Source organism: Ammospiza nelsoni, chromosome 7, assembly GCF_027579445.1.
Source record: "Ammospiza nelsoni isolate bAmmNel1 chromosome 7, bAmmNel1.pri, whole genome shotgun sequence".
In the NCBI taxonomy this organism is placed as follows: domain Eukaryota; kingdom Metazoa; phylum Chordata; class Aves; order Passeriformes; family Passerellidae; genus Ammospiza; species Ammospiza nelsoni.
In genome coordinates, this window is record NC_080639.1 from 3,104,183 (window position 1) to 3,118,998 (window position 14,816).

The window sequence follows — 14,816 nt, forward strand, 5'->3', positions numbered from 1 at the left end:
AGCTGCATTAATCACTCAGAGGCCCTGCTGGGGTTTCCATGCATTACACCCTATACATGTGCAATTAAAAGTTCTCTTCAGCCCTGCTCACCCAGCCCTGTCCCCCAGACACACTGGTACAAGCTGAGGCTGGAAGAGACCAGCAGGGCTGACAGGTCAGCAAAGGAAGCAACTGCAGATGGCAAACCAAGCAGGGCAGAACTTGGATTAGGTATTAGGGGAATGTCACATTTTATGGCAAATCCTTTCCTTAGGATTTTTTCCTCCTGACAAGATGAGAGGCCTCAGGAACAAAATGTAAACGTCGATTATCTGCTGCTGTGGAATGCAACAGGTGGATCTGTGACAGGTCTCATGCTGTTGTTTCTAATTAATGGCCAATCACAGTCAGCTGGCTCAGACTCTCTGTCCAAGACACAAGCCTTTGTTATTCTCTCTTTTCCTATTCTTAGCCAGCCTTCTGATGAAAACTTTTTCTTCTATTCTTTTAGTATAGCTTTAATGTAATATATATCATAAAATAATAAATCAAGCCTTCTGAAACATGGAGTCAACATTCTCATCTCTCCCCTCATCCTGAGACCCCTGTGAACACTGTTACAGGGGAAATTTCCTCACTGGAAGGGTGGTCAGGCATTGGAACAGGCAGTGGTGGAATCACTGTCCTTGGAAGTGCTCCAGAGCCGTGTGGCTGTGGCACTTGAGGACATGGGCTCAGCAGTGCTGGGAGAATGGTGAACTCCATGATCTCAGAGGGCTTTTCCAACCTAAACGATCCTAAGTGGCTGCTGGAGCCGGCCAGGAACACCCAGGAGAGGGAAGCATGTGCCTGCACACCGGGAGCCTGCAGGAAAATCCCTTTCCAAAGGAACAATACACGTGGGCTCAGGACACCTGCCCATCTGCAGGGACCACACCAGGAGCCTGCAGGAAAAGCCCTTTCCAAAGGAACAACGCACATGGGCTCGGGTTATCTGCCCATCTGAGGGGATCACAGGCTCCCTGGGCATTGGAAAAAGGGAGAAAAGGCATCACCTTTAGGGCTCATGGACTCACACCTGGGCTGGGCATTGAATCCAGTACAGCTGGCCTGCAGCAGGCTCCCTGCCCCTCTGGGGTTACCATGGAAAAGAGCAGGTACAAACACACACCTGTACTAAGAGGCTCTTCCCAGGCTGCCCAAGACACTGTCCAGGATCCCCTCACTCTGCTGAGCAAAGCATGAGCTCAAGATTGGCACAGGATATGCTGTCACCCCTTTACTCATGCTCTGGCAGCCCAGCACAAAAAAGATTCAAAAGCAAACTGCAGGAGCTGGGATCAATGCTCAGTGTAGGTCCCTTCCACACAGGATATTTTATGAGTCTGTGGTTTAAATAACCAGTTTATTGCACTGTGGGATCTTGAAACAATCCCATGTGTGACTGTGTTCACAGGGGTTCTTGGATGAGGGAAGAGATGAGGATCTGACTCCATGTTTCAGAAGGCTAATTTATTATTTTATGATATATATTACATTAAAACTATACTAAAAGAATAGAAGAAAGGATTTTATCAGAAGGCTAGCTAAGAATAGAATAGCAAAGAATTATAACAAAGGTTTGTGTCTCAGACAGAGTCTGAGCCAGCTGACTGTGATTGGCCATTAATTAGAAACAACCAACATGAGCCAATCAAAGATGCACCTGTTGCATTCCACAGCAGCAGATAATCAATGTTTACATTTTGTTCCTGAGGCTTCTCAGCTTCTCAGGAGGAAAAATCCTAAGGAAAGGATTTTTCATAAAAGATGTCTGCGACAGCCATGTTTTTGCCAAAGGAATAAATAATTTCTTATTACCTTCAGTGACAAGAGCCTTGTGCAGGAGACTCACCCTCCTCCAAGGTTTAATGAAAAATTGAGTCCTTAAAGCAATTTATTCACTTCTACAACTGTGAAATAGAATTTTCATACAGTATCTTAACACACTGCTCTAATTGTAAGGTTTCCTTCAACTCCCTCCTACTCATCACAATTAATAATTCTTTCCTAATACCTGCAGTAGTAGTGTGGAGCTACAGGAAAACAAGCAACTTATTTCTTCTTTCAAAGGAAGTCTGATTGTGATCATTTTTTAGGGCCTAATTCACCAGATGTCATCCTACTACAGAAAAACCTCATCTTTGACCCATAAAATGCACCCAAATCATGACTTGTTCCTCTCAGACACCACCCAGCACTGCTCTTCTGCAATCTAGCTTCATTCTTTGATAGAAAAACCATACAATAGGAGCATTATCTCTATTTTTAGGAGTTATTTAAAGTAATAGCACAGAAAAGTAAAATGCAAGAAATATCACAATTCCGCAAAAAAAAGTTTAACTTGCTTCTCTGATGCCTGTCACAAAGACACAAACTTAAGGGCACATATTCAATTTAAAAATCTGTGTTTCTATTAACCTGTGAGATGACCAGGAAATAATGAAAATAATATAACTCTCACATTTTGTTTTAAAAATATAACTATACAGAAATTTCCCCCTGCACATTCAATATGGAGATGAAGTTGCAGCAAAATGGAGAGCCTGTCTCACTTCTGGCATTAACAGCCTTAAAAGTGCAGCTATATTGTTTATATACATCTTTGTATTTTATATAAAAAAAATTCAACATGATGCATTTGCAAAGAATTATTAAAATCAAATTAAATTCTATTCCAACAAGTTATTTTCCAGTGTCTGAGTCTGATCTCTTCCAACTGGGCACAGAAGAATCTTTGACAAAAACCACTCCTAAACTTGTCTGGAGCTTGTCTCAACAATCAACAGCAGAAATGCTACACCACGATCCAGTGCAAGCACCAATATGACAAAATGTAACCCCACTTTTAAAAACTAATGGTTTTGACCATTTTCCCTGGGATCTGATTGCTCAGTGGATGGATGACATCTTACACAAGTCACACTTACAAAAGTCTCAAGTGATGGAAAGAAACATCATCTTGCTCCTCCCATGGCCCCTTGTCAAACTTCAGGTACTCAATGTCTTCAATGACCTGGAATCAGAAAAGAAAGCTCCCTAAGGGGTGAAAAAAATCAGTGAAATAATCAGAACAGGTTATTAAACAAATGAAGAAGGCTTCACTGCTGAAGCTGTGGTAACAAGGCCAATGTCTAGAGACAACATGATCATCTCCCAGTTCTACTCCTGGAGGCTGCAGCCCTGCCAGGAGCACTGGGCACACACGTGGGCATCTCCTGACATCCTGTGCTGTTTTCAGCTCTGGATGGCAGGGAATCAACTGGCAGAGAGGTGCCTTGCTGCCAAATTCTTACCAGATCCAAGCCATTCTTCCTTAACCTGCCACTGGGGCTGAAAAGCCAAGAAGGTACAAGCTCACCCCTGAGGGAGAATGAGGAGGAAATGGAGCTAAGTCTAAATTTAACTCCTTTTTGTTACAAAAATAAAGTTTGGTCAGTTTTATTCCCAGTAACACATTCTCTGAGGCAGGGGAGCAGGTGTGGCATCTGCCTCAGTGCTGTGTGGGTCACAGCACAGAAACAAAGGCACATTTCAGGCTGGGAAACTCAGGAGCTGCAGAGAGGAGTCCAAGGGCTCAGGATTTCACCAGCCACCAGGACCCAGCCATGCATGAAAGGAAAGGTAACACTCACAGCTCAGAACCTTTCAAATAAACAATGCCAGCTCAGCAAATCATTCCTTCAGCATCCCCAAACTTATCAATCCCTGGTTTGAGCTTCCCTTGCAGCCTGGCTCCACTTGGCAACAGCTCTTTGCTGCTCCAGGAGGTAATTGCTTATCACACCTGGCTGCCTGGAGCTGAGGGGAAAGCTCAGCCCCAGTGTCAGGAAGATGCACTTCAGGTGCCTGATGAGGTGGAGACGGCACCTTGGAGCAAGCTGGGAAGGAGTGGATTGTTACAGCTCCAAACATCCCTTGACAGAGACCTTTTCCATGGGGAAAGGATAAAGCCGAGGTCATGACCAAATTCCTCATGGCACATTGTCAACCCATTGACAGGTGAGCACATGTCACAATGAAGTGACAGAATGATCAACAAAAAAATCCTTGAGTTCTTTACATTAAATGCAAGGCAATTATTCCCTGCAAACACTAAATCCCAGCTATTACCACTTCAAAAATGATAACCAAGTGCTACGACAAAGTAGCTTTGACTATAAAGATCTTAGCAGAATTTTCATGGTAAGAAATAATTATTTGGACATGAGTGAATAAACACTTCTGAGGCACAAACTGCTGCAACATAACTCCAAGATAAGAGGACAAGAGGTGTAAGTTAAGTTTGTTCAAACAGCCATTATTTCTTTGAATTATTTAATTGACAAGCTGAACAAAAGCAATTCCTTCTCCACTCCACAGCAAAGCTTTGGAAACTCTGAACCTGGTCACAGCACTAATCAGAGTTGCTACAATGGGCTCACAATATGCTACAGGGGGAAAGGAATCTGTATTCAAATTAGTTTTGCTCACTGTTAACGTAACATCAGAAGATCTCTCTCCCAGCAGCTCCTTAACAATGGCATTAGTTTCCCAAACAGGACAAAAGAACAAATTCTTAATTTATAAGGAATGCCCTGCCAATCCCCAGGAATTATCAACAAATATCCAAGGCTTTAAAAGAAATTAAACATACAGCTAACTTTGTATTCCCAGTTTTACCCTCAAGCTAAACAAGTGTGAAACATCCTAATGAAGCTCATTTCAGCACTCATTACCCCTTCAGCCACCACAACCAAAGTTAATTACAACAGGAAACCCCAACTGACCTTTTTAGGACACTTAAAAAGTCGTTTCCAAGCTGCGTATGTGTGCTCTGAGCAAACGAAAAGTTATTAAACTATAAGGCCATAAAAAAATTCAGCTCCCAAATCCCTAAGCAAACAGACTGGAGTGGGCTAATGAACACTGCTCTCTGTCAACCTGTGTGAACACACACCTTACAAGCCAAAGCCCTTATTTCCAAATTTCTTCTGTGTCATCCCAAAGGGAAACAATCTGAACAGAAAAAGGGGAAAAAACAACTGAATTCTTCCAAGTATCAGTATCTACCACCAACACCCAACAATGACATCATGGGCTGGATAATCTTACAGGGTCTTTTCCAACCTTAATCATTCTGTGGCATTATACTTTAACTTCCAAATAATAATCCTTCCCCAAGTCCACATTTGTCCAAGCAAATTAAGGATCCACTGGTGCATCTGATGAGCCTATTTAGAGCAATGGCAAGATTGCTGAGCTCAGGAGAGTCACTGCTTGAACAATAAGAACTTTAACTGACTTTAAACCCTGATTGAAAGGATTAAATCAAATCTTTAGCAATGGGGTTTACTACAAAAACAATCTGAGGAGGAAACAACCAGCTTTATTATGATCACTTGGAGATGTGTCCAGAGAGAAGGACAGGGAAAAAACAGGCATTTAACCCCCATCCCAACTTTCCTTTCATTCACCAAGTACCCATCTTGAAACACCACAGCCCTCAACTCCTATCCTTGCTTCTATGTTGTTACCCAGAAAAAGCAAATTAATTGCTCTATATTCTCTATATTCACATCACAACCTCAGCTTTTTTGTTCATATCAGCCTGAATTTTTGTGTATTTTTTCTATTTATTATCTGCTGTCACACTGAAGCCACCAGCCCTTTTTTAGGGGTATAAACCCACACTGTACCACAGTGTGGTTTATTAAAGGTTATTGATGATAACCTGCACTTGACAATAAAGGTTACTAATGATAACAATAATAATGATTAATGATAATGATAAAAAAAAATCCATCCACAACAGGAGAGGACCCAGAATGTGGCACACAACCCTGTTCTTATTGAGGGAACAAAAGGCCTAGAGACAAGCAGCAGTGCACCTATGGGGGAAAATGGAGTGTTAATTTTAGGACCAGGGGAGTCCTCATCAATATTTTCTACTTCACACAGTCATAACCAGAATGTTGAAGGACACTTCAGGCAAAAATGTAGTTTTAGTCTGTTAAGGGGCAGTTAAATATTAAAATGCATGCTCTGAATATGCTAATAAGCTTAATGAGGTACAGGCTACCACACATATGTATATATTACTCAACACTCTGCCAAGATCACACTGCACATAACATAGGAGAGGGAGTTTGGACTGTGTACAAGTAGGGTAAAAATGCCACCTCACTAGGATGAAGTCCCAAAAAGCCCTTGGAGACAGCCCATGTGCAAGTCTGCTCTCCCTCCTCCCAAGTGGGGATGATTCCTTGGCAAGCTTCCATGGAGGATTGTTATTATCCAGTCAACATCATATTACTGCTCTTAACAGACATCTATCCCTAGAACTGAAATGGGCCCAAAACCTGCCCAGAGTCTCAAAAACTTTGGTGCTCTTTCCCTTAGGAACAACAGAGAGGAAAGTTAATAATGATCAAGCAAAAGGCTTCTGTTAGCCTGCCAGTAATCTCCATGAGGGAAAAAGTTCACTGAACTAAGGGAAATATTTTAAACTTACTCCCAGAAAAGCAAAACTCACCTTCTCCACATCCTCAGCTGCACTTGCTGTGTACTGCAGAACTTCACAGCTCTCACTGCAAAGAACACAGAAATTTAATTCCCCTGATAAAACTGCTCTACCCATCCTCCCCCCCAGCTCCAAAAGGAACAGAAATGAAGTTAAAAGGCATAAACACTGAACCAGAATGATTGCAATTTTTTAGATGGGTCCTAGCTATTGCAACAGAATTCCTGCTGCACCTATGAGCTGCTTCTTTGCTGCTGGAGAGTTGCTTTTAAAGGGCAAATGGTCTGGATATCAACATAACTTCAGATAAAAAAAACCTCAAAAACTACACATGTGAATTTGTTTTCATTTAATTAATGTGGATACTTGCCCCTATTACAACTGCCCCAATCTACCTGAAAATAAGTGAAATTTTCAGTGTAACCCAAAACTGTGGTAGATTTTCTTTTTTCCAAGTGCATGACTAGCTGTGATTCACCTCAAGAGAAGAACGCATTCATTTATCACTATTTACTCAGGTTGAGCTAGCTGAATGAATACAAATGCAGGCAGCATGGCCTGTAAGTGTAAAAATAATTTTTAAAAGGCAATGTTTCCTGGTTAGAAGATGGTTTTTTTTAATCAGCCAGCTGCCTTCAGAGAAAAGGCACTTGCAGAGCAGAACCACAACAGGAGCTCCTACATGAACCTTTCACACCTCACATGTTCAGCAAGAGCTGTTTCCAGCTGGAAAACCTGGAAGGCCCTGGAATAGCTGCCCAATGTGGACATGAAATCAAACATCACACAGCAAAGTTTAGGAGCATGGAGAGAAACTCAGAGAATCCCAGGATGGTTTGGGTGGGACAGGACCTTAAAGCTCATCCTGTTCCAGGACACCTTCCACCACACCAGGTTGCCCCAGGTCCTGCAGGACCTGGCCTTGGACACTTCCAGGGATGGGGCAGGCACCTGGAATAAGAGATTCTCCTCAATATCAGCCCAAGGGAGAGGTCAACCTTCACCAGCAATTGCCTCAAGGATGCTCATCAAATCACTTCATCCCATCTCTTGATTTGACTCTGCAGATTATCAGGGCTTCATTAAGAGAAAACAGCTGCTCAGTGACTCTGCAGATTATCAGAGCTTTCCCTAAGAGAAAACAGCTGCTCAGTGGAAGCAGTGCTGGATATGAAAGAGAACATTACCAAACTCAAGGCTCTGCTCCAGGAAAAGAGAAAAAGCAAACAGAACCCAAACACTGCTCCAGATCACCAGGCAGAACCTGCCACAGCACCCAGCTCACAAATCTCACCACCAATATAAAAACAAAGACATTCATAACAAGTCAACTGGAAAGAAAGCAGCAATTTTAAAGCAAAAGCCCCCTATAAACCACTTTAGGCAGCACCAGGCTGCTCCAGTTGAACAGCACAAGATAACAGGAGTTTTGCCCAGTAACAAACTGCTTTTCAAGGAGCAAGCAAACAAACTTCAACAAGGAAAGCATGCAGGAGTTTGCTCAGCAGTCTATAACAACTCTTTCTAGCCTGTTTGGACCAGACTTTGGGCAGCACCAGGAGTCAGGGAATCAAACTAGGCAGGGTAAGAGGTAACAGCTAGGCATGAACACAGCCCTGCAGCCCTGCCAGCACACAAACAGTTAAGGCAGCTGCGTCCTCAGCATTTACCCCAGACAGAGCCACCCTGAGGTGCACAGAGCTGGATTCACACACTTCCAGCTCCCCACAGCCAGGGCACAGACACAGATCTGTCACAGTCATATTTCCTGAAAAATCTCTCTGCCCAGGATTTCTCTCCTGGGAAGCTGAGAAGCCTAAGAGAAAAAGGAAAAGAATATTATCTCATTTGCTTCTCCTGTGTTTTGCTGCTTTGGAATGTGGTTGGAGATTGTTTATCCAGCATGTGAATTGTTTTTACTTATTTGCCAACAATAGCCACGCTGTGTTGGACTCTGAGGAGTCATGAGTTTTCAGTAGTATCTTGTAGCCCTCTGTCTGTATCCTTTTTCTTTTCTTTATATAGTTTTAGTATAGCATTCTTTAATATAACATAGATCATAAATAATGAATTAGCCTTCTAAGAACATGGAGTCAGATTCATCATTCCCTCCTTCCACGGGGGTCTCAGAAAACACCACACAGCCCACACAGTGTGCCAGGCTGCTGGGAGCCCAAACCCTGCCAGGATGCTGAGGTTTGCCTGCCAGGGGCACTGCCCATGCCCACACAGAGGGCAAGGAGGTGAAATCACAGCAGGTTCAGCCTGGCTGAGCACCATGAGATGCACACAGGGCTGGCTGTGCTCCAGAGAACAGCAGCAGCTGGCTCCCACCAGTGACTGCAGCACTTTGCCCTCAGGGGATGACATTCCCAAGGCTTCCCCTTCCCTTCCAAGAGCCATGTGCTGGCTGTGGGGACACACAGAGAGGCCACTGACCATCTGTGACAGCACCAAGCCCTGCCTGCATGAGTGACAAGCTCAACATCGAGTTACTCACTTCAGTAGCTGGCAGAGCCACCCACTGACCCACCTGTGGAGATGGAGCAAGCACAGGGGGACACTGGCAGGCTACAAAGCACCTGGGAATCCACTCTGATTTATATCAGCCTTCTGCACACACCACAACACAGCTTCACAGTTAACTCATTCACAATCAATTTCACAGTTAATTCATCTGATACCCGTTGAGAGCTTCCCTCCCAGAATTATGAGGGACCACAATTCTGCTTTTAGATTTTTGGACCAGTTTTAATTTTCCTAGAGCTCTTTTGTAAGAACTGGGAGAGCTGGGAGGCTCTGTTTCATCCCAGCTTTACAGGGCACATGGTTTTGCTTCCCAGCTAGAGGAAGCCAGGGGAACCCAGTGAGAGAGAGGACACAGGGAATGGCTGCCCACTGGCACAGGGCAGGGTTAGAGGGGATATTGGGAAGGAATTGTTCCCTGGGAGGGCATTGAGGCCCTGGCACAGGGTGCCCAGAGCAGCTGTGGTTGCCCCTGGATCCCTGGCAGTGCCCAAGAGGGCTTGGAGCAACCTTAGACAGTGGAAGGTGTCCCTGCCCATGGCAGGGGTGGCACTGGATGAGCTTTAAGGTCCCTCCAACCCAAACCATTCCGGGATTCTGTGACAACCGAAAGGACTTTCTGAGGAGAAAAGCCCTAAAGCCTTCCAAAAAGGCCTGAGAAAAGCTTGAATTGCCTCACTCTCTCCTCAGGCTGTGCAGACACACAGAGCCATAGCTGTGGCACTGTGCACACCACTCCTGAACCCATTTTCATCTTCCAGCACTGGCATCAGGCTCCTGGGCTGGCAGAAGTTAACTCCACTCAGTTCTCATGCTGTGACTGCAGCACCCCCTCACTGGGGCACAGTACTGTACCCTGCAGCACAACAAGGGCTTTTTCACATGATTTGTTGATATTGGCACAGATTTTAAGGTTTGCAGCCATTTTTGCTCAAAGACCTAAGAGGCAAAGCATTTTTCTTTGCTAACCTCATTGCTGGTAGGAAGGTCTTCTTGTAAGCATCCTCAATGCTCTGGAGATAGGAAGGAGACACCTTCTTCTCATATGGCTACAAAGAAACAAACAGAAAAAGCTGTGGAATTATATTTCTATCTTTTCCCACCAGCACAGACCCCAAGGTCTGCTCCACCACCTGCCAAAGGGCTCACTCTGGGATAAGCAGCCAAACATCCAAGTGAACCACGTGTACATCAGTGAAAGTTTCAAAGAATTGAGAGTGTGATCTGGAGTGTTTGGAATTCCTTACATGCCATGAAATACCTAGAGCAGCCCCCAGCTATCCAAGGACTGATTCATCCCTGCTAACTCCACATTCCAGGGAGCTGTAATAGCCACCCAGAAAACAGGAGAAGATTGTCTGAGTCCACCTTTTCCACAAGGAGGCCAAAATTGCACCTCTCTATCTCCACAGCTTCAGACAAGTGCATGGGCAAACAGCCACTCCAAACTCCTGGGAAATTCCATGGAGATCATCCCTGCTGTTAACCAGCTTGCCTTCCACACAGTGTACTTGCAATGCCACATTTGCAAAACACCAGGAATTTCTCTGATCTACCCTGTGTTCCCCAAACAACTCCTACAGAGCTCAGCACTGCCACTGACCCAAAAATGTACAAGTTACATCAGCAATTTCTGTCCACAGGTTTCAAAAATGCCACTGATTTTCATGCTCAGAAGGGCTAAGAACTCACAGGCTCTCCCAATACATGAAGAACTTCTTAACTGAGAACTTCTTTCTAATAAATCAAAGCTATCTTTTAATCTACCAGGTTTTCCAGAGTTAAACTGCATTTCCCATAGCCTTTCAACAAGGCAAGACAAATTGTGTTATATTTGAATCCTCACAACACATCTGCAAACACAAGCACGCACCTAAGTATCAAAGAAAGAGGGTAAAAAAAACCCAAATTACAAACCTTACTTAGATTAGTCATTCCCCAAAAGCACCCTGCAGGTCTCCAGGGCCAAGACTAGCTCAATAAGGCAGTCACCCAGCAGTGATTTGCTGGATGTCAGGGAGATAAGTGAACCTGCTGATCCCAGGTGACTCACACATGAACCCCAGCAGAGGTGTGAGGAAGCAGTCAACTGGGAAGCAGGAGCCAGGGAGCCCAGCTGGGCTCCTGGCACTCAGGAATGAGAAATAAATCACCTCAAAGTGCATTGCAAGCAGCACATCACCTGCCCACAGCTCTTCAAGTGGCAGCTACACAGCCAGGTATAAAAATTCACCTGCTCTTAAAACAATTTCTCATTCCACAAATGACAACATATTGATGCAGTCACACAAAAAAGTTGTTTTTTTGCCTTTTTTTTTTTATGCAAGCATAAGAGAATACCCACAGAGTCACCACCACCACCCAGATCTCACAGACATTAGCAGGCAGCAATTGTGAGAGACAAGTAACAATAAAGAGATAATTAGGCAATAATCAGAGATCAAATTACCTTGCCCTTCTCTTGAATCCTCTTCTGCACGTCTGGGACAGGCACATCCACATAAATGACCAAGTGAGGTGGCAGGAACTCAGAAATGCTGATCTCCTTGACCTCTTTGTAGTGATCAAGGCCTGTGTAAAACACAAATAAATCACATTCCCCACGTTTGTATCTGCAGGCTCTTCCTCTGGGCTCACAGAGGAAGTTAAGGTCACGCTTAATGCTCTTCCTCAAACAGAATTTAGGAAGTTTACAGAAAAACTAATCTCCAGAGAAGTTTCATGCACTGAGATCTAAGAATCTCAACCCAGTTGTATCAAAGAGGGACTTTATTCCTGGCTCAGGTTTACAGGAATCTCAGCTTCTCCTCCACCATTTAGAGACAATAAGCAGCAGTAGCTCTAATCAAGATGTTTGTTCCCTAAGGATTCCAGTACAATCCAAACTGGGATTTTGTATTAAATTGTGGGTTGCTGGGCTTTGCTGTCTCAGCAATGCAGACACAGGTCATTATAATCAGCTCCCAAAGTCACCCAGTAACTTAGAGCAGGTGGCAAAAAACAAATACACACCTCTTAAATCCAACAGCAAAAACAGGAGACAGTACAGAAAAGTGACATCCACCTCATGAGCAGCCAAAAGAACAGATTTACTAAGAACAGGCTCAGTGCCCATAACCCCAAACCAAATCACTCAGGTTGGGAGGAACATCCCCAGATCACCCAGTTCAACCAATCTGCTGAGAACTCCACCCACAGCACTCTAAGTATCTCCAAGGGGGAGATCCTGGGTGATTTGCTCCAGGGTTTGACTCCCCTTTGAATTTCAATTCATGCCCTTTATCTTCTGTCCTCTCACTGCCACCAAAACCACACCAGCTCAACCCAGCAACATTCAAACACTGAACACTTCAAGAAATCCCTCCTTCCAAGCAGGAATGTTTTGTTTCTTTTTTAAAGCAAAGTTAACTGCCAGACTTCTGAGAGATTATGGCCAAGCAGCTTCCCTGTGCTGGCAGGAACTCACATCTCTTGTGCACGTATCCCTGCTTCAGCATGGCCTCCAGGAACACGAAGTCGCTGTAGGGAGAGCGCTCCAGCACCACGCCCTGGCCTGCAAGGGAGAACAGGCTCCAGGTTGGAACAGAAGGAGCTGCAAGGTCCTTGGTTACTGTTGTATTCCTCGAACAATCTATTGCATCTATGTCCACAGTTTCAGACAAGTGCATGGGCAAACAGCCGCTCCAAACTCCTGGGAAATTCCATGGAGATCATCCCTGCTGTTAACCAGCTTGCCTTCCACACAGTGTACTTGCAATGCCACATTTGCAAAACACCAGGAATTTCTCTGATCTACCATCTATCCCTTCACCAGGATTTCTTCTCCTGGGAAGATGAGAATCCTCAGCTTCTCCATGTTTTGCTACTCTAGAATGTGGTCTGGAGATTGTTTTCCAAACATGGGTGTCGCAGACATCTTTTATGGAAAATCCTTTCTTTAGGATTTTTCCTCTTGAGAAGCTGAAAAGCCTCAGGAACAAAATGTAAACATTGATTATCTGCTGCTGTGGAATGCAACAGGTGGATCTGTGATTAGCTCATGTTAGATGTTTGTAATTAATAACTAATCAGAGCTTAGCTGGCTCAGACAGAGAGCCCGAGCCACACGCCTTTGCTATCACTCTTTGCTATTCTATTCTTATCCGGCCTTCTGATGAAACCTTTTCTTCTATTCTTTTAGTATAGTTTTAATGTAATATATATCATAAAATAATAAATCAAGCCTTCTGAAACATGGAGTCAGATCCTTGTCTCTTCCCTCAACCAAAAGCCCCTGTGAACACCATCACACATGCGATTTGTTTTTAATTAATGACCAATCACAATCCAGCTGTGTCAGATTCTGAGTCAGCCACAAGCTTTCATTTTCATTCCTGCTGAGCCTTCTGATGTACCCTCTTTCCTTAGTATAGTTTTAGCATAACATTCTTTTAATATAATACCATATCATAAAATAATACATCAGCCTTCTGAGATCGTGGGGTCAGATTCTCCTCCCTCACCTCATCCTGGAAACCTCACAAAGCCCACAGTCCCTCCCAGCCCACACCCTCCCTGAGCCCAACCTGTGCTGAGCAGGTGCTCCAGGGCGTCGGCGTACTGCAGGACGCGGCTGCCGAAGAGCCACGACTGCAGGCGGTACGAGTGCCCGTCGGGGGCCTTGGGCTCGTTGTAGAACTTCTCCAGGCTGCAGAAACCACCGAACCTCTCAGGCAGCAGCTGCCCGTCCCCTGAGAGCCTGTCCTGGTAGTGGATGTCCGCCTCAGGGAAGTACTTCATTCCTGAAAAGGAACCCACAGCGGGAATGAGCTGTGCTTGTTTGCAGCTAACGCCTCTCCAGCTGATGAGCACACAGCTGCTCATTGCCTGTGGGAATCCAGAAAATCAGAGGGGTTTGGGAAAGCTGCAAAAGGCAGGCCTCAGAGACAGCAGAACTGGGATTAGAGCTAAGCAGTAGCCATGAGATTGGTAGGCTGAAAAATTATGTAAAAAGTAGAAAAATAAGGACAAATAGAAAAAGGGTCTGTGTATTAATGCTTGGCTAGAATAACTCATTAAGCTACAGAAAAGTATATCTGAGATATTAGGAAGTTCTAAGCTTAATAATGGAGCTCTGTCCACTGTGTTTTAATGCTTACAAGCAGGTATTGTATCCAAAATAAGCAATATTGTTTGACTGAAGGTACGTGTGCTTACAGTGGTCGGACAGAACTACTGTCAGTGTGCTTTTGCTTTGTGTGATTGGTCAAAAAACTTTTAAAGTGAGTTGTAACGTGAAGTTCTTGGTCTGGTGTCAGGGCTGTGAGCTGCTGGCATCTTCCCATTGCCATAACCATGTAATGAGACTGATGTTGGAAAATAAAACAGCTCAAGGCACATTCCACAGCAGCCCTGTCCTGTTGGTAATTTGTGCAGAGACCCCCAGGCAGTGACACTTGCCCAGCTCCCACACAGCTCCTGCTCTTTGCCCAGCTCCCACACAGCCCCTGCCCCTGTGCCCAGCTCCCACACAGCCCCAGCTCCTGCTCCTGTTCCTTGCCCAGCTCCCACCCAGCCCCAGTCCCTGTGCCCACCACAGCAGAACCCAAACTCTTGAGCTCTGCCCCAGCCCACGGAGAGCTGAGCCACTCCAAGCACACCCACGTGGAACACCCACGCTCTCCAGGAGCACGAAGGCTCCATCAGAACTGAAGCCTCACTCACAACAAATCCCCATCACAAGCCTCACCAGCACCACGCACAGACCCTCCCCACTCCCTCCAGCATTCC

The 14,816-nt window shown here is 44.8% G+C and overlaps 1 protein-coding gene across 1 annotated transcript in view; it reads right to left on the bottom strand.

The window, feature by feature from the left end:
• The window catches only part of NDUFA10 (NADH:ubiquinone oxidoreductase subunit A10), a 29,715-nt gene that overhangs the window by 13,781 nt on the left and 1,118 nt on the right, over nt 1-14,816 (bottom strand). Inside the window, exons 3-8 of the mRNA XM_059475750.1 lie at nt 13,613-13,828; nt 12,514-12,600; nt 11,497-11,618; nt 10,017-10,096; nt 6,534-6,588; nt 2,950-3,035 (exon numbers count right to left, since the gene is read on the bottom strand). Coding sequence (XP_059331733.1) covers nt 2,950-3,035; nt 6,534-6,588; nt 10,017-10,096; nt 11,497-11,618; nt 12,514-12,600; nt 13,613-13,828 — 646 coding nt within the window. The remainder of the gene's footprint in view (nt 1-2,949; nt 3,036-6,533; nt 6,589-10,016; nt 10,097-11,496; nt 11,619-12,513; nt 12,601-13,612; nt 13,829-14,816) is intronic.